At 36.5% G+C, this 22,633-nt stretch overlaps 2 protein-coding genes and 1 pseudogene across 2 annotated transcripts; 1 reads left to right on the top strand and 2 right to left on the bottom strand.

Moving 5' to 3' along the window:
* Positions 1-11,384: 11,384 nt before the first annotated feature.
* On the bottom strand, positions 11,385-12,082 carry LOC112184358 (annotated as a pseudogene).
* Positions 12,083-12,969: 887 nt separating this feature from the next.
* On the top strand, positions 12,970-16,592 carry LOC112184359. The gene is made up of 4 exons (XM_024322617.2): positions 12,970-13,351; positions 14,191-15,464; positions 15,559-15,603; positions 16,119-16,592. Exons 1-4 carry the CDS (start codon positions 13,063-13,065, stop codon positions 16,365-16,367), a joined length of 1,857 nt encoding a protein of 618 aa, XP_024178385.2. The 5' UTR covers positions 12,970-13,062; the 3' UTR covers positions 16,368-16,592.
* A 1,120-nt stretch (positions 16,593-17,712) lies between these two features.
* Positions 17,713-22,433, bottom strand: LOC112187334 (beta-amyrin 28-monooxygenase). The gene is made up of 3 exons (XM_024326087.2): positions 20,510-22,433; positions 19,676-19,863; positions 17,713-18,237 (listed from the first exon to the last, which is right to left on the bottom strand). The coding sequence occupies exons 1-3, from the start codon at positions 21,471-21,473 to the stop codon at positions 17,932-17,934; spliced, it is 1,458 nt and encodes a 485-aa protein (XP_024181855.1). The 5' UTR covers positions 21,474-22,433; the 3' UTR covers positions 17,713-17,931.
* Positions 22,434-22,633: the final 200 nt, after the last annotated feature.

Genomic DNA, 22,633 nt, shown 5'->3' on the forward strand with positions numbered 1-22,633 from the left:
GGATGAAGGAATGTGTGTGGGAAAATGGAAAGGAAATGGAGAGACAAAGAAGATGGAATGGATGAAGGAATATGTTTTGGAATGAGAGGAGAAGGTGTTTATATAGGGAAGAAAAAGAAGAGTGAAATGATGAGTGGAAGAAAAATAATGAAAGTGGAGTATGTTAGTGTGAGAAATGATGGAGAAAACATGATGATTACACCCTAAAACATGGAATGTTTTTGGGTGATGATGATGGTGGATTAGTGTGAGAAATGATGGAGAAAACATGATGATTACACCCTAAAACATGGAATGTTTTTGGGTGATGATGATGATGGATTAGTGTGAGAAATGATGGAGAAAACATGATGATTACACCCTAAAAGATGGAATATTTTTGGGTGATGATGATGATGGATTTCCTACTCATTTACTTCAATTTTATCTCCACCATTTGTAGGTAAGTGTGGACATAATGCTCATTTCACCATCATTTACTCCAATGTACCTAAGAAAATAGAAATTGAGTTAAAAATCGATTCGTTAAGGAATTAACTAAGCAAAATGTGAGGAATTAACTATTAAAATATCACATTAAAATGCTCCTATCAAATTCCCCCACACTTGGCTTTTGCTAGTCCCTTAGCAAAACAAAACAAAAAAAATCCAAAACAGAACAAAGATTTGACAAAAAGCAAGTAAATGACTCTATTGCTCCTAACTGTTGTCTCAGAGACTCCAAACTCATGGCTTTCACGTTAAACACTTAATCAAAATCACAAAGATAATTCCATAGTTAATAAACCTGTGACATTCATATGACTAAGCAAGATATGGAGAACTTAAGTTATACAGTGAATGATAGCATGTTTCGAACAAGTCCAATCCAAACTCACAGGGCATACTCTCGATTTTTCTCTCAGAAATGGCTATGCTTAAAAGCTTCACACTCAAGTATATGCAAGAGAACAAATTGTAAGGCAACAAACAGCTTGCATATTTCATCAATAAACACATTTTGTGAAGAATTTTTAAAGACCTCATGAAATGACTAAGTGCACAAATGGACCTAAACCATAAGCTCGACTGCGTAACTGACTCCACTAACCAAAGACTGCCCATCTCAAGGATCAAGTCAGCACTTAAAACAGGTTGTAATGGGGCTAAGCTAGGGTTTTCGAAATGAAGATTAAGGATACAAAAAATCCTAAGGACCTAGCAGAGCATATAAGGACCACCTTATGTCATCATTTTTGTAGACCAAATATCATTGTTTTGGGTCAAACCTTCACTCTAACCAACATGGGAATGGACAAAGGCATAATTTTCAATTTTGAGCCTTCTACAAATTTGCAAGTCCAAAACCACACTTCAACATTTTCCCAAGAGTTTTCTTTTCAATTTTTCTTCTCTTTTGCCGCTTTTCTTTCTTTCTTTTTTCTTTTTTTTTTTTCAAGGCAAAATTTTTTCTTTTTTTCTTGGATTTTCCCCACCCCACACTTGTCTTTCATCGTCACCCCTACATACTATGTCATGCTCTACTAAGTCCTTAAGATAAGGGTAGAGATATCATGTACTAAGCTCATGGTAGGGTAGTGAGGGTGATGAAACAAAGGTTTTCAACGTAGGCTCAAAGGGGTTCATTCTAAGGAGTCCCACGACGGGCACAATTGGGGACACATGCTTGTTTGGCTTTGGTGGTTACCCTAATGCCTTCTATCCTATCCAGGATCAGTGCATATTATGGCATACAAGTTTTGACAGTCACAACAGCCGAGTTCTAGTACTCTCTAGTCCATTAAAATCTATGGCACATGATCATTGGATTTTCAAAGAAAGATGAGGTTTTGCAAATACAGCCATGAAATTCTGAAATTATCAGTAAGCACTCAAAAAGAAAGTATTTTAGCTCAACAGCTCACTTGGGTCAAATGAATCAGACTTAATCCTAGCATGCTTAATGAACCAAGTTACAATCCTATCTCAAATCTTCATACAAGTATCACAACGTCGATTAACCACAGAATTCAATTAAGTCCTATTTTGATTGTGAAAACCTTCAGCCATGAATTCGGAGACATGTTCATCCTAGACGTTAGGAGCATCCTAAGACTCAAACACACAAAAACACTCTAAAACCAACATTTTTTTTTTTTTTTTACAATTTAATTTAATTTCAACACTTAGGTACGGGAACAGGGAGTCTCGATGTGCAATGGGACTGAAACAGCTACCCTTTTTCAAGACTATGTTTAATCCAATATACCTTAGTGTATCACAACATCAATTAAAAACACAATAAAAGCACAATCCAACATCAACTATTTTTTTTTTTTTTTATATACTAACTACTAAAAACACAATAAAGCAATAATCCTTCCCCCATACTTAATTCATGCATTGTCCTCAATGTATAAACAAATATAAATCATGCAAAGCATAAATCAAGCATAGAAGAGAAAGTTAACACAACGAAACCTAAAACAACTTAAAATTCAAGAAAATAAAATAGAAGGAAGAGTTCAAGAAAGCAAATCTGCGTTTGATGTCTCCTCCACAGATACGGTTGAAATGGGTTGCCTCCCATGCAGCGCTTAATGTTTAAAGTCTTTCAGCCTAAACTTGTACCTCCATTTACTCCTTTGGAGGAGCGGTATGCGGGCGAGTGGCAGCCCTCTTGCTGGTTTCAGCCTTCGGAGGCGGGTCCTCATGTTGTGATGCAGTAGCGTCCTTGCGAGGAAACCCAGGAGGATAACTCTGCAAGTTATTGACTTCCTGAGCAAGCTTGTTTATTGCAGTATGACAGCGGATCAAAGAGCAGTTCATCTCAGAGATGTAATCGATCATGCAATTGACTCTCCAATCTGTCACCATAATACCATCGCGGAGAGAGGAACGCAAATCATCAATCGAATCCGACAAGCTTTCCAGGGTGGCCATAGGGCGAGGAGCACGAGCAGCTGGTGAGGAAGAAGACTCTCCGGGATGCAGTCTGGGAGAGCGACGAGGCAGAGGAGGGGGACTGCGGGTACGCTCACGGATAGGACGATGGTCCCATGGACGAGTAAGCCCAGCTCTAGTGGCCGCTTGACGACCTTCTTCTTCCAAAGAGAGAACACGGCGTTGATTGACGCCCCTGCGAGGGGTAACCTTGGTTCGAGCCATGAGGAAGTAGAAGGAATTTGAAACTGCACGTTTAGACAAACCTTAGTAAAATCTGGAGGAGACAAAAAAGGATGTATATATGAAGCACAAAATAGGGTAGAAATCTCAACAAGCACAGGGTTTTAACAAAGCTTCTCCGGGAAGGAGAAGAGTTATGACAGTTCACGGCCCAAGAAACTCCCCCACGTGTAAATATTCCTTTCTTTTCCTTGATTCACGGCAATTAAACCTGCTTTCGGCTGTAGCTTGTCTGTCACAGCTCCTCGAGATTCGTTTGGTTCCCCCACGTGTCCTCCACGCGTCAACAGCTTTTCCGTGTTTTTGGGTGACTTTAATCCAACGCGTAGATTTAATCTCAGAGATCGTCGATCCAACGGTGGAGATCTGCTCACTCGTTCTATAAATAGGTGCATTCTGAGCGACTGTTCACTCCAAAAGAAAATTCTTCCGAGTTCCAGCATTTCTCTCTCAACCCTTCAGCCTTTCTTTCGAAACTCAAATCCTTTCTTCATCAACATGGAACCACAAACTCTGCAACTAATGGAGCAACAGACCCAGCAACAAATCGAGGATGGAGGAAACAACCAAGCAGCCGGGACTAATAACCGGTGGGCTCCCACACCGCCTCAACTAAGAATCCTCAAGGGCCTTTACTATGATAAGGGTTTTAAGTACCCAACTCCAGAGCAGATTCAAGAGATCTGCCTTCATCTGAAACAGTATGGGCAGATCGAGGACAAGAACGTCTTCTTTTGGTTCCAGAACCTCAAGGCTCGTGAGAGGCAGAAGTTGAAGGAATTTCGGAACGTTCCGGTTGGTGGATCTCTCGATCTCAATTTTGGATCCACTAGTTCTACTGATGATGGTAGATCCATTGATCTAAACTTTGGGTCACGTGTCGGCTATGGTGTTGATGGATCGATCATGGAACAACGAGGAGAATATCACCAGGAGATTGAAACCCTTCCACTGTTCCCCATGCATGGTGAGGACATCTTTGGCAACATGAAGACTACTTCCGAGGGAGGTAGCGGCTATGGCGGTGACTCTCGCATTTCCCTTGAGCTCAGCCTCAACTCCTACGGAGATGCAGACATGGCTTAGTATAGTGTATGAATTTTTTTTTTTTTTTTTTTTTTTTTTTTTGTAAATAGCTGAATTTAATAAGACTGAATGAATGCAGTTTTTTTTTTTTTTTTTTAATTTTTTATTTTTTTTTGTAAATATAAAGGACTCAAAAATAAAAGACAAATATAAATATATAACTCAAAATGAAAGACAAAAATATAAATCTCTTCCCCCACACTTAAATATTGCATTATCTTCAATGTAATCAATTAAAAGCATGCAATGAAATAAGTAAGCATAGATAGAAGACATTTACGAAAACAAATCCTAAAATAAAAACAATAGAGAAAAAATGAAAAATAAAAAGAAATAGGGAAAGAGAAAGCAAATCTGATTATATTCTGAATTGGGTTGCCTCCCAAGTAGCGCTTGTATTTTACGTCTTGCAGCCAGACGGTACCTACATTAAATAAAGTTAGTAACTATAATTAACAAAGAAATACAAAATAAAAACAAGTATAACTATTAATTACAAACTACAAGTATAATTAACAAGTATATTGTACATAAGACACAAGTTAAGTACACAAGTGAGTATAAAACGTGAAAAGTATTTTTACAAGTTTAAAGTGTGAAACAACAAAATAATTTACACGTAGAGAGTATTCACAAGTATTTCTTTTATTATAAACATTATTGATATCGAATCAAATTCCAAGCGGTAAATCAAGTGGACGTGCGGCCCAAGTATAGTTGCCTAGACACAAACTCCCTTTCAAATCGTTTGGGCAACCTTACTGAAATGGCCAGGTGGGGGAGGACGAACACGAGAGGAAAAATCCATTTTGGCATGAGCTACTCCCACATAGTGGTTTAGGCCCATTTGCAAGCACTTCTGGATTCAAAAACCCGTCATGAACGTTGTCCCCTTCCTAGACACCATTTCACATAGGCTTTCTTACTAAGATGAAAAAGTTCATAAGTGTGAAGACAGTTCAACAAGTATTAATAAAGGCCGCCCTCAACCTTAAGGGACCTGAGCTAGGTACCAATAAGGGGTTTAGGCCAATATTAACAAAAGAGACTTCACCTATTCCTCTCAATTTACAACCTACAATTAAAATTCATGTTCAATAATATAAATAATATTCTAGTTAATTTAAACTAAGTTTCAAACAATTTATATACAACAAATATATACAATAAATGACACAATTTAGCAAGTGATTTTTCAATCCCCGGCAACGGCGCCAAAAATTGACGCGCTCAAAGCAAGCGCGCAATTTAACCCTGAAATATCGTTAGTAGTATAAGCAAATAGGGATCGTTCTATCCGGGGATTGAGGGTACACTTGTAATTGTGAAACAAATAAAGAAAAGTATTATTTACAAAAATAAAATAAAGAATAGAAATATATACAAGTGAACAAAAATAGGGGGGTTTAAGAATTATAGAATTGAAAATTAAGATAAATAAAATAAAGAAAATGTAAAAACATATATACAAGGGTGGAACGCAAGGAACAAAGATCAAAACCACATCCATATGTAAGAAATCCAATTACAATTCCTATAGTTGATTTTAAATGTCATGAGAGAGGAGTTGATCATGTGAAACATTCGAAAGCAAATGATTTCCCATATTTTACTTTTCAATGCTAATTAACCTAAGCGAAAGCACCTAGATTAATCCTATCAAACATGCAATCAAGCCCTAGAAAGCTAGTCAATCATGACATGTTCAACGCATTAGACATAGAGAAAGGCTATCAACTCAAGTGTACAACTTAGTATGGAAAAGTCCACCTAATTGCAATCCTCTTTAATTAAATTCGGTCTTTGCACAAAACCTTTACTACTTTGATTCAAGTTTACACAAAACGAAAAGTCGATTTCATGTTCTTAAACCTAGCACCAATTATATCAAAACCCTAAGTGTTTGCAACCACATAAGATTAAAATACAAAAGTTTTCTATCATGCAAATTTAATTAAACAAACCCACATAAGCAACATAAAAATCAACATATAGAAATCACAACTTTATCTCAAAACATAAAAACGGGCTTTAAACTTTGCCCTTAACATTATTTGTTAACTAGAATTCATAGTTTTACAAAATCAAACAAAGAAAACAAGAGAAAGGATATAATACACCTTGAAAGATGAATGATAAAGCCTTGAGACGAAGAACTTGAAGATCCTTGAAAGCAAGCAATCTTCTAGGGACGACACAAGGGTGGATGGCGGTTAGGAAATTGATGTATTGCATGGCTTCTCTTTCTCTTGGCTTGAAAATGAAGAACAAGAAAACTAGAGAATGGAAAAGAAATATGGAGAGGAAATGGAGAGACAAGGAGATGGAATGGATGAAGGAATGTGTGTGGGAAAATGGAAAGGAAATGGAGAGACAAAGAAGATGGAATGGATGAAGGAATATGTTTTGGAATGAGAGGAGAAGGTGTTTATATAGGGAAGAAAAAGAAGAGTGAAATGATGAGTGGAAGAAAAATAATGAAAGTGGAGTATGTTAGTGTGAGAAATGATGGAGAAAACATGATGATTACACCCTAAAACATGGAATGTTTTTGGGTGATGATGATGGTGGATTAGTGTGAGAAATGATGGAGAAAACATGATGATTACACCCTAAAACATGGAATGTTTTTGGGTGATGATGATGATGGATTAGTGTGAGAAATGATGGAGAAAACATGATGATTACACCCTAAAAGATGGAATATTTTTGGGTGATGATGATGATGGATTTCCTACTCATTTACTTCAATTTTATCTCCACCATTTGTAGGTAAGTGTGGACATAATGCTCATTTCACCATCATTTACTCCAATGTACCTAAGAAAATAGAAATTGAGTTAAAAATCGATTCGTTAAGGAATTAACTAAGCAAAATGTGAGGAATTAACTATTAAAATATCACATTAAAATGCTCCTATCACTTAGTTTACATTGTTGAGATGTCCCATCCTTCATTTTTTGCATTATATGATCAGGTTCTTATATATTTGGTTTTAATGTAAAGATTTCATTTTTATGATCATTAGGCAATGTAACTATATCATTCAATTTTGGTTTTTCCAACACCTTTGCAGTTGTTGCATATCTTTCGGACAAAGGAATCTTTATTGTCGAAATAAAGTAGGAGGAGTTCAATTGTGGGATAGTTTCGACGGTTACCCTAGCAATACAATCTTACTTGAACAAATGCCAGGATTCGATAGTAAATCTGGAATGAAAAATGTCATGACTTCCTGGAAAAGTGAGAACGATCCATCAACTGGGAGATATTTGGTTGGATTGACACCTGAGACCCCAACACAAGTGCTCTTTTGGATCAATGGATCAATTTCCCACTGGAGGAGTGGGCCTTGGGATAAATCAAAGTTCCTTGGAATATCAGAGATGGATAATCGATATAGAAAGTGGACTTAATCTGGAAGAAGATAAAACACAGGGTCAAAGTATTTCTCTTATTCTTTTTCTGAGGGTAGACTCACCTATTTACCCATCTTTTCAGAAGGAACATCAAAGGTTATGCTGTCAGATGCTGATAAAGAACTGGTATGCAAACTTCATGGACCAAAAGTTCCATGCGACAATTATGGAGCATGCGGATCTTTTAGTGTTTGACTGTTTGCAAAGATTTACACTAACATTAATCAAAACGTTTCAAAATGGATTCTGAATTGAAACACATAAATAAATTCAGTCAAATGAACTGAAAGACCTGATCCCAGCCTTCGACAGTGTTTTATGCGCTTTACACGCCTTGTGTTGTGTTGTTTGCACCTTGCCGCTTTGGCATCAAAATTGACACATTTTAAGGGGAATTTTGATTTTTTTACACCTCACGCTCACTTTATAAAATATTGATGAGATCTTCATGCAAATTATTTTCTTTTCTTTTTTATTTATAATTTTAAGTTATAACACCACCGCACATAATGATGTAATGGGTTTGAATTTCGCTTCTTAACTAAAATTGACTATGGTTGACTCATATCGAGTATTTCGCTATGAGAGCTTCTATTCATACCTCCAAATTTGGCATTTGGACCTCCTCACTTAATAGACCTCAAACTTACTTTTACAAATAACCATTTTGCTATCTACACCTCTCTAATCTTCCTATAATACCCATCGTCCGATAAAATCAATAAAAGCCCTTTTTTTTAAGATTCTATTCATACTTTCAAAAATCATTAGTTGGACCTCCTTCAGTTTTTGAAGATTTGGAATTGCAGCAATTTTTTTTTTGGACTAAATACTGTTTAGTCCTTGAGCTTTTAACCATAAAACACTTTAGTCCCTGATCTTCTAATTTCACAAGTTTAGTCCCTGTACTTTAAAATTTCAGACCAATAGGTCCTTGCCCTCTAAAAGTAGCGGCGAAATGTCTATTATGCCCTCAGTTCTTTTTTTAATTAATTAATTATTTTATTTTATTTTGAAAAGGAATTTTTTTTCTTCCCTTTCTTTCTTTTTTTTTCCCTTTCTTTCTTTCTGTTTGAAAAAAAAAATAAAGAAAAAAGAATAAATAAAAAAAAGAGAAAGGAATAAATTTATTTTAAAAAAAAGAACTGAGGGCATAATAGACATTTTTCCGCGACTTTTAGATGATAATGACCTATTGGTCTGAAATTTTGAAGTACAGGGACTAAACGTGTGAAATTAGAAGGTCAGAGACTGAAGTGTTTTATGGTCAAAAGCTCAAGGACTAAACAATATTTAGTCATTTTTTTTTTTTTGAAAGTTCATCATCCACATGCGAGTTACGGAGGTGCTAACACTTTTTCAATGAATTGTCAACTGTTAATTAGCATAGGCAACAATACCATGTTTGCTCATCATCTCGTAAAAATATGTTTTCCAATTAAGTAGTATTTTCATTGCATTTAGGTGTCATTGTCGCTAAACTGAAACGTGCTGGAGTACTGCTTTTTGTCGTCGCTCGTTCACATGTTTGTTTGCATTTAGAATGAGTAGGGCTTCATCAACTGAGTTGTCTTTGTATTTCCCATTTTCTTTCATTTTATTTTTTATTTTTTTATAGTGCAGTGAGTATTACTGTTCGTAGAGATAAGAAGAGATATTTTTTTTTCCTTATTTATGTCTTTATTGGTAATTTGGCATGAGTTGACAAAGTCAACTATTATTTGGAAAAAAAAAAAAAGAGGTTCAAATACCAATATTGGAGGTATGAATAGAAGCTCCATTTCGCTATTTTGTTAGAAGTTTCAATTTATTCCAATTTTACATCATTTTCTCTCTAATCAATGACTCCGTATACTTCTTACCAAATAAAAAATAAATAAATAACTATGTAAAAACTAACATGAAATATTAGCTTAATTCTAATATTCAATGTACAAATACAATTGCACAGGTAGATGATGCACATTCTTGTATGTTCTTTTACTCGTAGAAGTGAGGTCTCCTCGTAATACTTTAAGTAATAATTCTAAGTGGGGAAAAAATACAAACAGTACCTGACATTTGGCCAATTAGTAACTTTGGTACCTGACAAAAAAAAAAAATATCACTTTGGTACCTCAAGTTCGAACCACGACCCAACATTAGTATTTGGACCGTTAACTCCGCTTAACTCCGTTAAGGAGACTGCCACCTGTCATATTTTAAAGGGTATTTTCGTCTAGGATTAAATTCAGTTTACCCCCCTAAGGTTTGGGGGTAATTTCATGTTAGTCCCTGTACTTTCAATTTAATCAGTTTACACCTCAAGCTTTCCGATTTCAATCAGCCGTGTCCAATTTATACTATTCCATCCAATTTGGACCGTTAAGTCTGACTTTTGAGGGCTAAAATGGTCATTTCAAGACAAAAACAAAAAACAAAACAAAAAATGATTTTTTTTCTTTTTTTCGTTTTTTATTTATGTTTTTTCTTCTTCTTTTTTTGTTTTTTTTTTCATTTAAATTTTTTTTCCATTTTTTTTTTAAATATAATTTGTTTTTTCAACCTATACACCACAAGTTATAATAAGTTGAGAGAATACAGTACATGAACTTAAGGCCACTTCGAATTTTGGTGGTCAACGTTTATATGACCCAAAATAAGTACATGAACTTTTAATCCCGACCCAGTTTTCATACATGTCATCACTAACACTGTTAACATCTATGCCACGTGGCATATTAATAAGGCATAGGTGTTAACGGTGTTAGTGACGGCATGTATGAAAACTGGGTCGGGATTAAAAGTTCATGAACTTATTTTGGGTTATATAAACGTTGGCCACCAAAATTCAGAGTGGCCTTAAGTTCATGTACTGTTCTTAAAAATTTCCCTAATAAGTTTATAAAAACAAAAAGATGCTCTAGGTGGTTGAAAGTCGCTCGCTGATCTACGATATTATAATATATCTCCGATAAAGAGAAGGATTTTAGGATATATCCCCAATAAAGTGAAGAAATATTTGTGTAAAATTATTTTTTATAGATATTTACAAATAAAGTGTAAAATCGTGAAAAAATATCTGTGCAAAATCATTTTTTACAGATATTTATAGATAAAATGTAAAATCGTTTTTTAGAGATATTTCTTCACTTTATTGGGGATATCTCATAAAATTTTTCACTTTATCGGGGATATATCACAAATATCGTAGATCAGCGAGCGGCTTTCAACCACCTAGAGTATCTTTTTATTCATATAAACCTATTATAACTTGTGGTGTATAGGTTGAAGACAAAATAAAATAAAAAATCAAAAATGAAAAAACAGAAAGAAAAAAATAAATAAATAAAAAAGAAAAAACAGAAGAAAAAAATTTAAAAATTCCTTCTTTTTTTTGTCTTGAAATTACCATTTTAGCCATCAAAAGTCAAACTTAACGTCCAAATTGGATGGAATGGACACGGTTGAGGAGAGTTGACAAGCTTGAGGGGTAAACTGATTAAATTGAAAGGACAGGGACTAACATGAAATTACCCCCAAACCTCAGGGGAGTAAACTGAATTTAATCATTTCGTCTATTTGTATCTTAATTAATTTTTTCTTTCTTTAAGCATTTTTCCTCTCTCTCTCTCTCTCTCTCTCTCTCTCTCTCTCTCTCTCTCTCTCTCTCTCTCTCTCTCTCTCTCTCTCTCTCTCTCTCCTTTCTTATCTTCTTCTTCCCTCTCTCCAGATCAACCTGCAAATTCTTCATGCAACAGTGAGAATGGATATGGCGGTGGTGGACTTTCTTCCAGCTCCGCAAAATAACCCACTTCTCCACTACCACTCCTATTTCCACTATACCCAAACGGGCCAAACCCGTACCCAGAATTACTAATATTCCCATTTCCATGACTCAACTGCGTCGCTAACCCCGTAGAATTACCATACAACTCCTTATCACTCCGATTCCGACCCACAACCAGATTCTGGCTCCACCACCCCTGCACCGTCAACGCCTCCGGCGACGTCGACCCCGAGAAAAGCTCTTGATCTCAAAACCCGTCTCCGATGACGAAATCACCCCCATCGCCCCATCAACTTCATCCTCAGTCTTCACGGAAGCCGTCGCCCCCATCCCCGATGATGACGTGGACGACGTCGATGCTATCACCAGGCGACGCTTCTTGTCCCCCAAACCCTCCGCGAGTCTCCGGTCCTTCTCCAGCATCATACGTGGCAAAATCTTGGGATCCTCAGTGACTTTCTGAAGAAACGCCATCATTTGCTACGGTCTTCTCTCCGTCGCCTCCAATCTCTTGCTCATATTCTCCACCTCTTCCTCTAAGCTCCTCTGCTCCTGCTTCAGCCTCACTATCTCCGTCACTATTTCTTCGTCGTCAAGCTCTTCCGACTTCCCATACACCGTCGTCGTGTTGAGCACTGTCATGACAGTCCACCACCGCCTTATGCATTCTCACCGTTTGGGGAAGAATTTGCAGGTTGATCTGGAGAGAGGGAAGAAGAAGATAAGAAAGGAGAGGGAGAGAGAGAGAAAGAGAGAAAGAGGAAAAAATGCTTAAAGAAAAAAAAATTAATTAAGATACAAATAGACGAAAATACCATTTAAAATATGACAGCTGACAATCTCCTTAACGGAGTTAAGTAGAGTTAACGGTCCAGATACTAATATTGGGTCGTGGTTCGAACTTGAGGTACCAAAGTGATATTTTTTTTGAGTTTTTCCCTTCAGACGGGTCAAAACTTTCATGAACTGGACAGAATGATACCCAATCTTTTAAAGTGACCAAAATGGTACCTGAACTTTCAAAATGTGGCCAAATGGATACCTCCGTTAAATTTTCGTCACTTTACCGTTATTTTCATACACGTGGCACGCGCACATGACTTAAAATTTAGGGCTATTTTGTCTTTTTATCTATCAGTAACCTAAAATGCTAGTCATTGTAATCAATCCCATTACAACGCATTAGCATCAATCCCTTTACAACGCACTAGCCGCAAACAGAGAGTGAGATCAAGAAGGGTCCCAAGCCAAGGATTTTTTTTTTTTTTCTGAAAAAGCTTCACAACCTGACTAGATTCGTTGTCTTTACTGAAAAGGAAGTAGATTCGTCTTCAAAATTGTCAAGGATGGCAAATATGTGGAGGTTCTTTAGGGAATCTGGACCAAGACCTCCTCAGGGTAAGTCTCGGGTACCATTCTACTTTCTTCAATGCACATGGGGTGTCTACAAATGTATTTGGGTGTCTACAGAAGTCTTGAAGGAAGCTGTGAGAGAGTATTGTATTGTTTATCAGAGAGGATTATGGTTCCAAAAGAACAGCAAGATTAAGATTGAGGTACGATGTCAGTGGGGGTGTCCTTTTTGGCTTTATGCTTCAAGAATCAACAAGGAGGATCCCACCATGTACATTAAGACTCTGAGGCAAGCTCATAAGTGTCATGTAATTCAAAAAAGCCATCATCTAAACTGTAACAGGGTTGCTAGAGAAGTTCAAGAAAATCTCATGGTTGATACCGAATGGTCAAGGATCGGTATTCAAAACAGAATTCAGAAGAAGTACAAGCTAGATGTCTCTGTGAAAACTATATATAGAGGGAAACTGGCAGCCAAAAGAATGAATGAAGGCCACTACTTGCAGCAATACAATAAGCTTGCATTGTACAGGAAAGAATTGCTAAGGAGCAATCCAGGTATGGCATCATTACTGAAATTATATTTCCTTTTTCTGTACAGAATTTGAAGTTGTTTTCTTCTAAGAAATTGTAGAGGTCATCTCAAATGATATTTCAAAGTTGGAATCTTCTGAAAATGATTTTTATAGAAACAGTTATAATTTTTCAAAGTTGCATGTCTGCTGCAGGATTTTCTGAAAACATGTACAGCATCGCTTTTACGTTTTTTTATTTCCATTTTCTGCACAGAATTTGAAGTTGCTTTCTTCTGAGAATATGTAGAGGACATCTCAAGTGGTATTCCAGAGTTGGAATCTTCTGAAAATGATTTTTATAGAAACAGTTATAATTTTTCAAAGTTGCATGTCTGCTGCAGGATTTTCTGAAATCATGTACAGCATTGCTTTTACGTTTTTTTATTTCCATTTTCTGTACAGAATTTGAAGTTGCTTTCTTCTGAGAATATGTAGAGGACATCTCAAGTGGTATTCCAGAGCTGTAATCTTCTGAAAATGATTTTTATAGAAACAGTTATAATTTTTCAAAGTTGCATGTCTGCTGCAGGATTTTCTGAAATCATGTACAGCATTGCTTTTACGTTTTTTATTTCCATTTTCTGTACAGAATTTGAAGTTGCTTTCTTCTGAGAATATGTAGAGGACATCTCAAGTGGTATTCCAGAGTTGGAATCTTCTGAAAATGATTTTTATAGAACCAGTTATAATTTTTCAAAGTGACAGATATGCTGCATGATTTTCTGAATGCAGCAGACTTTTACGTTCTTGTATTTCATTTATGCTTCTATTCTTTAATACAAGTAATAATTTTAAATAATCTTATTTACAACGTGACACTAGGGTCAACTGTTGAAATCAAGACACAAATGGATGGTGAGGTTAGAAGATTTCATAGAATGTACATATGCCTAGCTGCTTGCAAGGAGGGATGGATCAAGGGTTGTAGGCCTCTAATAGGGTTGGATGGCTGTCATATCAAAGGCCAACATCCAGGGCAGATACTTTGTGCAGTGGGCATAGATGCAAATAATGGAATTTTTCCGATTGCTTATTCAGTGGTTGAGGTTGAAAACACTGAAACTTGGAAATGGTTCTTGGAATATCTCATATGGGATTTGAAGATGGAAAATCCCATGTCATATACTTTTATCACGGATAAACAAAAGCGCCTAGGGATTGCTATAGCTGATTTGATGCCGGGAGCAGAGCATAGACATTGCGTTAGACATTTGTACAATAATTTCAAGTGCAAGCATCCTGGTGAAGGACTCAAGCAGACTTTATGGAATGCAGCAAGGTCCACCACACATATATGGTTCAATAGAAACATGGAAGCAATGGAGAAGCAATCAGATGGGGCTAGGAAATGGTTTGAAGATAAGCCACCAGAACAGTGGAGTAGGTCACATTTTAGAACCACTTCTAAATGTGATATCCTCCTAAACAATTTGTGTGAATCGTGGAATGCTTCTCTAGTTAGGCATAGGGATAAACCGATTTTGACCATGATGGAAGGGATGAGGATGGATTCCATGACAAGAATGGCTAACAGAAGGGTTGCAGGCACAAGATGGACCAATATGGTTGGCCCTCGAATTGCAAAAATTATTGAGAAGATTGGCAAAAGAACTCATGAATATAGAGCACACATGTCTGGGGAGTTTTTGTACCAAGTGACTGGAGGCATGTATGGGAACAAGCATGCTGTTGACTTAGGCATGCACACATGCACATGCAGGAGGTGGCAATTAAGTGGAATTCCTTGTGTCCATGCAACATGTGCTATATTTGCAAAGAAACTAGAACCTAGCCTGTTTGTGGACAATTATTTGTTACCCTCTACTTATCTTGATGCATATAATCCTATCATCTACCCTATTGCTGGAAATGATGATTGGGAGCCGGTGGACTACCCAATTGCTCCTCCACCATACAAGAAACAAGCAGGGAGGCCTAAAATGAAGAGAATCAAAGAACCTGGAGAGGGAAAAGCACCACCTGCCCCTGATGCAAGCAAGATGTCTAGAAACCTTTATGGAACAAAGATGACCTGTATGATATGTAAGCAGAAGGGACACAACAAGAGAGGTTGCCCAACCACTAAGAATCAATCTGTAAGTATAATCATTTTATTTCCAATTTCAAAATCTATACCTAAAGTATACAAATTATATATAATTTATGTTGATTGTATATATGCAACAACAGGGTGAAGGAAGCTCTAAGGGCAACAAAGCACCAAAGAAGCAGCAGGTTTGCCCTTTGTATACACACACACACACACACACACACACACACACACACACACATTTTTACATTTATATATATACCCTTTGTACAACTGAGCTTGCCGTTGTTCTTGTCTGACGTTTTTGGTACGCACGACACCCACCACTTCAAAATCTAATCTTTCCTTCATTTGGTTTAGTATTCTGCCTTTTATGTTCACTATTTGATATGGATCATGTTCTTTACAGTGAAACTAATGATCTTTGTGTGCTTTTGCATCTTTGGTTTGGTGGGTTGTGATTTTCAGATTGTGTATTTTAGTGGGTTGCTCTGTATATGTCTGTTTCACTGATGAATTCGTCACAGTCAATTAATCTAGCCTTGGTACTTTGGTAGTGTTGAATTTTGGATATATATATATATATATATATATGTATTATATATGTGTGTTTATTAATTGACTCTTATCAATTACATGTGTATCTATCCATCAGATAGTTAATTCATGTGTATATATGCTTTGTGGTGCTCACATGTAGGCAAAGAGAACAACTGCTCCAAAAGGACCTAGGAATGTCCTAAAACAAATGATCACATCAAGGAGGGCATGGAAGAAGAGGAAAGAAGTTGGGGAAACCAAGTCAACTAGGATTGCTCAAGCTTCATCTTCACAAAGAGAGCATCGAGCAACAGAGATTGCCTCTTGTACATCATCACAGAATGTGCAGCAGCCAAGTTCACAATTTATGGAGCATAGTCAAACTTCCTCAGAATGGGCAAGCGTTTGAAGATGATGAAATTTATGTGAATTGATGTTTTAATGTTGGCTGACATTAAGCAAACATTTTATGCTTAATTTTTGGTTTTGTTGTCAGCATATTGAAATGTATTTTGTTATGTTTATTGTGGCAGACAATTATGCCTTGCTTAATTATGTTTGGATATTATTTGGTATTTAGTACTTATTAAACTATGTTATGCTTTTGGGATATGGAACTACGATATAGTATTTTAGCAGAAGGTATTATGTGATCGGAATGTTTGGATTAAGCGCATGGCATTTGAACAAATTTTGAGACTTTCATGTCATATTATTAAACATTGATCTTTGATTGATCGTAACCTGATTATTTGCATAAAACATGTTCAGTTGTATAGAAAATAGGTACATGATTATTCTCAGGAAAAAGGGAAGAAGAAGAGAAAAAAAAAAAAAAAAAAAAGATATATGTTTGGCGGGAATATTTGGAGGGAAAATTAGAGGTAGACTATGAGAGAGGGTGGAAATATATCAGATCATAAATTTAGGGGTATTATGGTCTTTTTACCTTAATTTTCAATCACATGCGCGACACATGGGCTACACTAACGGTAAAGTGACGAAAATTTAACGGAGGTATCCATTTGGCCACATTTTGAAAGTTCAGGTACCATTTTGGTCACTTTGAAAGATTGTGTATCATTCTGTCCGATTCATGAAAGTTTTGACCCGTCTGAGGGGAAAAACTTTTTTTTTTTTGTCAGGTACCAAAGTTACTAATGGGTCAAAGGTCAGGTACTGTTTGCATTCCCCCCTGGAGTGAGAATCTTTTTTTTTATAATTTATTTATTTTTATTTTTATTTTTAAACAGAAGTGGGACCCTGGATTGCTTTAATAAGAATTTGAAAAGTGATAACCTTGTTAAATGTGCTTGCGGGCATCATCAGCCCATAATTCTTTGTTTCTTTAGCCATCAAATCCAACGGTAGCTATCGATATGAGTCAATTTGAATTTCATTCCACTATATTGAAAGTTCTATTTTTCAAACATGTATGTCATATAGACGTTTGTAAATATCATACTAAATTTATTGTCATTGTGATAAGTATAGGTTTTTTTTTGTGTAACTTTAGTTCTATTAGAAATAATGACTCTACCTACAATATTTTTATAAATATATGAACAAATTGTTACTAATGTCATAACTTGATTCAATTATATATAAATAGTATAAAAATAATGTTGTAATTTTGTTGTCAATATCGTAAATTTAATTAGTTCAATAAGATTATAGTTTTAATTCTATTATATATAAAATGAGTGTATGATAAACATTTCAGTACTATTGACAGCCCACACAGTATACTACTGTATCCGGAAGCTGTATTTATATGGATGAACAAAATTAAGAGAATCATATTTTATGACAACTGGTAAGACGGAGTGCCACTGATCACTATTAGACAAGGTTTTGCGCCACAAAGTGGTGTTTATTATGCCCATATACGTATTTATATATATACATAATATCCATCATAATGATGTCTAGATGCTTAATGCATGCAGCTCTGCGTACGTGCGTTGTGCAACTTAAGCTTGACTGGGTTGAGCTTGGAGGCGAACCTTCAGCCCATCAACTGGAAAGGGATTCATACCACCTGTGATCTTGCAATTAGGGTTCACAAGTTCCCATTTGAATCTTATAACAAGATGGTGCATAAAACTAAGAATTTGCAGACGAGCGTAGTCCTTTCCGGGGCAAATTCGAGGACCGCTCCCGAATGGGATGTTTGTGTAAGGCGGAGGAGTTGCTTTCTCGAACCTTGTTGGATCAAACTCTTCTGGCGCTGGAAAATATTCAGGGTTCATGGTTGTGGTGCTCACTGTCCAGTAAACCTACGTACAAATTGTTTTACAAATTAAAATAAAATGAATTGAATTATTAATGCATTCAACTACAATCCAACTAACTAGCTAACCAATATGCTAATATATATACTATGACGCACGACTTTAGATTCTTGATGTAGTGGAAATTGTGCTAAACGAGTGAATAACTGAGAGGTAGATTGCCAGCTCAAATATACTGAACATATCCCAAAACTTGAAAGTGTGGCATGACTCGAGTTAACTATCATATATTTCTCACAGATTCTAAAATCAGACCTCTTATGTATAAACAGATCCTATACATATATGAAGTTCAAAGATTAAAATATCGGGTTTTAATTACATATCTATTAGAACTTTGAAGAAAACAAATATAAAAAATATCGAGTGTATTTTTTTTTTTTTTTGAAAGAGTCAATTGATTGAATTTACATATAAATATATATGAATGTTAACTTTATCTACATCCAAAGAGAGATTCTAGGTGGTTAAAAAGTCGCTCGCTGGTATATGAAATACAATAATTGGACTAAGACATATGACCCATACAGTACGAATTGTAATTATTAACATGATAGTTATATGTATCTTTAGAACTGCTGATTGTTTCTTCTATAAAGAGATAATCACGATGAATCCAATTGGATGACTGGTCTTGTACTTCTCCATAATGATTATATCCATAAGCATCATAGTCAAATTGATTATTGCCTTCATTAAATTGCTCCTTTATGAATTCTCCTCACTCAGATTCGTCTTAAGGGAATTTTTCGTCACCTGAATTCCGTTCCTCACTCGAATTTCCCTCGAAGGGAATACTTCTCACACAGATTCGCTTTGAGGATATTTCTCCTCACTCATATTCGCCTTGAGGAGATCTCTCCTCGCATAGATTTTTATTTAGGGAATTACTTCTGACCTAGATTCGTCTTGAGACCTCACCTAGATTCACCTTGAGGGGATTTCGCTTCACCCAAATTTGCTTTAAGATGTTTCACTTCAAGGTATTTATTCCAAACAAGTTAATTTGCCTCTTTATAGCTAGGCTATATCCTGACTAGAAGCTGTTGTTAAAGTTTTACACTCCCACATAACCTCCATATTCTATAATGTATGTTTATATGCAAATAACTAAGTTTTTATATATCGAGAATATTTAACGATATTGAAGAAATTTCACAGAAACTGTGAAAGATCATAAAATATTTCCCCCCATGATATATCAGTACCTTCAAAAAAAGAAGAGAGATATATCAGAAATATCACAGATATTTTAATCCTGATCGATTCTGAACAAAAGCCAGAAACTGCAATAACTTAGCAATGTACACAGTTATAGAGGAAAGCGGTTGACCTTTCTAGATAATTAACCAAAGCAAGAATTAAAGCTAATTGATCTATATCATACTGTGTGAGTATCTTATATGTACAAGTCCTTACATACCTTCCATCCTTTAGGAATTGCATAACCTTCGTAAGTGAAGTCCTTTGCAGCCTCTCTAAATGTTCCCTGAAGAGGTGGTATGAGCCTCATCGCCTCCAGGGCTACGTTCCACGAATACTTCATTTTTTGCAGATCATCCCAATTGAGTGCCTCGCCAAATTTTTTGGCCTTCAAAATCTCCATTTGTTCTGTTGGTGAAATAAGAACAAATTAAACCTAAAAATTAATAATTAATGCTTCATGTAACCCCAGCAGCTGATAGACTAGTACGTGCTAATTATACATGGCAAACAAAAAAGATACATATAATTATGTCTAACGAAAAGCTAAAGGTCAAATTTAACCACTGAAAATTGTACATGCTATATCTGTCTCTGGCTACATTGGTTGATCAACACCTTTCAAGATACTACTGATCGATCCCATATATGTCTTATTAATTATCTAAGCTAGCTAGCATCGAACTGGCTTTGCTATTTTAACATATTGTGCGAGTTGCATGCATGACAGTTAGATGGTTAAGAAACTTATTGATTTGTATGCAGCTAAAAACTGATAAAGACAAATGGAGAGACCAACCTTCCCTTGCCTATACAAACAAAATATGTAACATGTATAATCTATCAGTCCATAAAGATAACATGGTATTTTGGAGTGAAGTAAGCCTCTATATGTACACAAAGCTTCCATCATTTGAAGTTTTCAACTCATGTTTCATATAAACAGGTTCAAAAGATCTATCCCTTTTTGTATAATAAAGTTAACCGATTAACTGTACAGTTACTGAACAAGCTAGACATCAAGCACATACGAGAAGAGAAAATAATGATTTACCAATTCGGACTTTGTCATAAATGTCAGGTCTTTCGCCCAGGAACTTCACGATAAAAGTAGTAGTCATAGCTGGAGAGTTGAAGGAAGCGGCCACAATCCCCATGATTTTGTCAGCAATTTCATTATCCGGCATGAACCTTCCGGTAACCGGGTCTGCCGTACCAATCATATAAGACAAAAAATCATGCATGTTGTTTCCTGTAGACGCCATAACTTCTTTCTTCTCCTTAACAAACGACTGAATAATCTCCCTCGCAGCCGGCACTGCTTTCATTGCTCGATGAAATGCAGTCCCCGGAATATTCACAGGAATAGTGTGAAGCGCCGGCATCATGGTGTCCATCAACTTCGCAAGCTTATCAATACGACAATGGTCTTCGAGTCCCAAGAATGACTTGGCTGAGAGAGTCAAAACGAGTAGCTGCGTGAGGTGATGAGCCTCGACCACCTGTTTGCCATCCCAGTGCGTTTTCAGGTGGTCGAGAACCATGGAATCCATCGCTCCAACATAGCCAACAAGGGCTTCGGCTCTCAGAAACCCCGGTGCCTGAGATACGTGCTTTTCCATTTGTTTTGGCATGATGATGGAAGTAGCTTTTTGGTATGAAGAACGGAAGAGCTTTTGCATTGAGTGAGGTCTCCATGCTGCAAAGAGCTTTTCTTCGTTGGAAGCCACAAATTTGTGACCGGCAGTGCCACATAACACCACTGTTCGCTCACCTAGTATCTTGGTTTTGAAGATTTTGGAGGAGTATTTCTTCATTCTATCCCCTATAAATTTTTCATGGTCATTGTGTAGAAAGGCAAAGGTTTCGCCGATAATCGGCCACCCAAAACTGCCAGGGGGAAGATTAATGGATTTTTCATGGGATTTTGACTTATAAGTAGAAAAAAGGAACGTAAGAGTAGTAGTAGTGAAGATGGCAAGTAGTGTAGACAAGAAAATATAAAGGCTGTAATCCATGGTTGGATGACTACTACTATTAAGTATTAACTGATGAATAATATAAGCTAGGAGGATTTTTGATGATTATATTAGATAGGAGTTGCTTCTTTATATAGACGTCCGTTCTCCATGCTCCTTAGTTCGGATTTAAATCTACTCACCACCTAAACATTGATGATGATATCATCATTCAATAAACACATGTCACATGTACTACAAATTCTACAACTTAACTATATATGGTTAGTATGTATGCTATAACTTAACTATGGTTCGTAATAATAAATTAATAATTTTTAAGTTTTCTGATTACTCTGTCTCCCCTCGATCACTATCTCCTGCACCACCAGGTTCCTTGACGTCTTCATACCCTCTCTCACCCATATTCAGCTACTGAAACTCGCCGCAATCCATCCCAACATGGCCAAGCAACCTTACAGTGAGCACAAAACATTATCCCACAATGCGGGTAGTGTGATTCCCTCACCACCACCTCCCCGCTATAGGCAAAGACTATCAGCATCATCTTCTCGTCGCAGCAAGACTACTACTTCAGAGACAAGCCCAAGCTCATCAAAGAAATAGAGTGATATCCAGCCAGTGACTTGATCATGTATTTTGATTGTTTAGGCAAATGTTGTCTGGACGGCCTATTTCACATTGCAGCTTTGCAAAATGGCCATTATGGTTGGATCGAGGAGGGTCTTAGGAAAAAGAACTAGATCTGGGTCCTGGGACCTAAGGGATAGATGAATCATGAATGCGATCAAAGAAAAGTGTAAACACATCATTAATCATCCTGAAATCGATGTAGTTGATCACACAATCAATGCAATAGATATGGTTGCAATTCTCAATTGGGAAAGATGGTACCCAAACTTATCGTCGGCGCAAATTTCACACAAAAATGGTGGGTAGTCACTAGTCACTAGTCAGTGAGAGAATCGGACTGGCTGGGTCAGATACCGACCTGGTTGTAAACGGGTTTGTTCTTCGCCTTTTGAAGTGGGTTTTGGTGGGTTTAAATAGGAGAATTCGAAACTATTCGTCGTCGCCGTCGTCAGGTATCAAAAAGGTCGATAAAGGCGCTTGCTTTGTTCGGAGAGAGGAGAGAGAAAGAAGAGAGATAGAGGGTGATACAGATATAAAAAATTATTAATTTATTATTACTAACCATA

The sequence above is a fragment of the Rosa chinensis genome, chromosome 2 (genome assembly GCF_002994745.2).
Source record: "Rosa chinensis cultivar Old Blush chromosome 2, RchiOBHm-V2, whole genome shotgun sequence".
In the NCBI taxonomy this organism is placed as follows: Eukaryota; Viridiplantae; Streptophyta; class Magnoliopsida; order Rosales; family Rosaceae; genus Rosa; species Rosa chinensis.

Bases quoted from the DNA above. Each gene is read 5' to 3' on its own strand.
- LOC112187334 (XM_024326087.2), bottom strand. From the start codon at position 21,473: ATGGATTACAGCCTTTATATTTTCTTGTCTACACTACTTGCCATCTTC. The intron at 19,864-20,509 runs GTAAATCATTAT...TTTCACCAACAG, and splicing joins TTATGACAAAGTCCGAATTG to AACAAATGGAGATTTTGAAG. The intron at 18,238-19,675 runs GTATGTAAGGAC...ATTTGTACGTAG, and splicing joins CAATTCCTAAAGGATGGAAG to GTTTACTGGACAGTGAGCAC.
- LOC112184359 (XM_024322617.2), top strand. From the start codon at position 13,063: ATGTACATTAAGACTCTGAGGCAAGCTCATAAGTGTCATGTAATTCAA. The intron at 13,352-14,190 runs GTATGGCATCAT...ACGTGACACTAG, and splicing joins ATTGCTAAGGAGCAATCCAG to GGTCAACTGTTGAAATCAAG. The intron at 15,604-16,118 runs GTTTGCCCTTTG...GCTCACATGTAG, and splicing joins AAGCACCAAAGAAGCAGCAG to GCAAAGAGAACAACTGCTCC.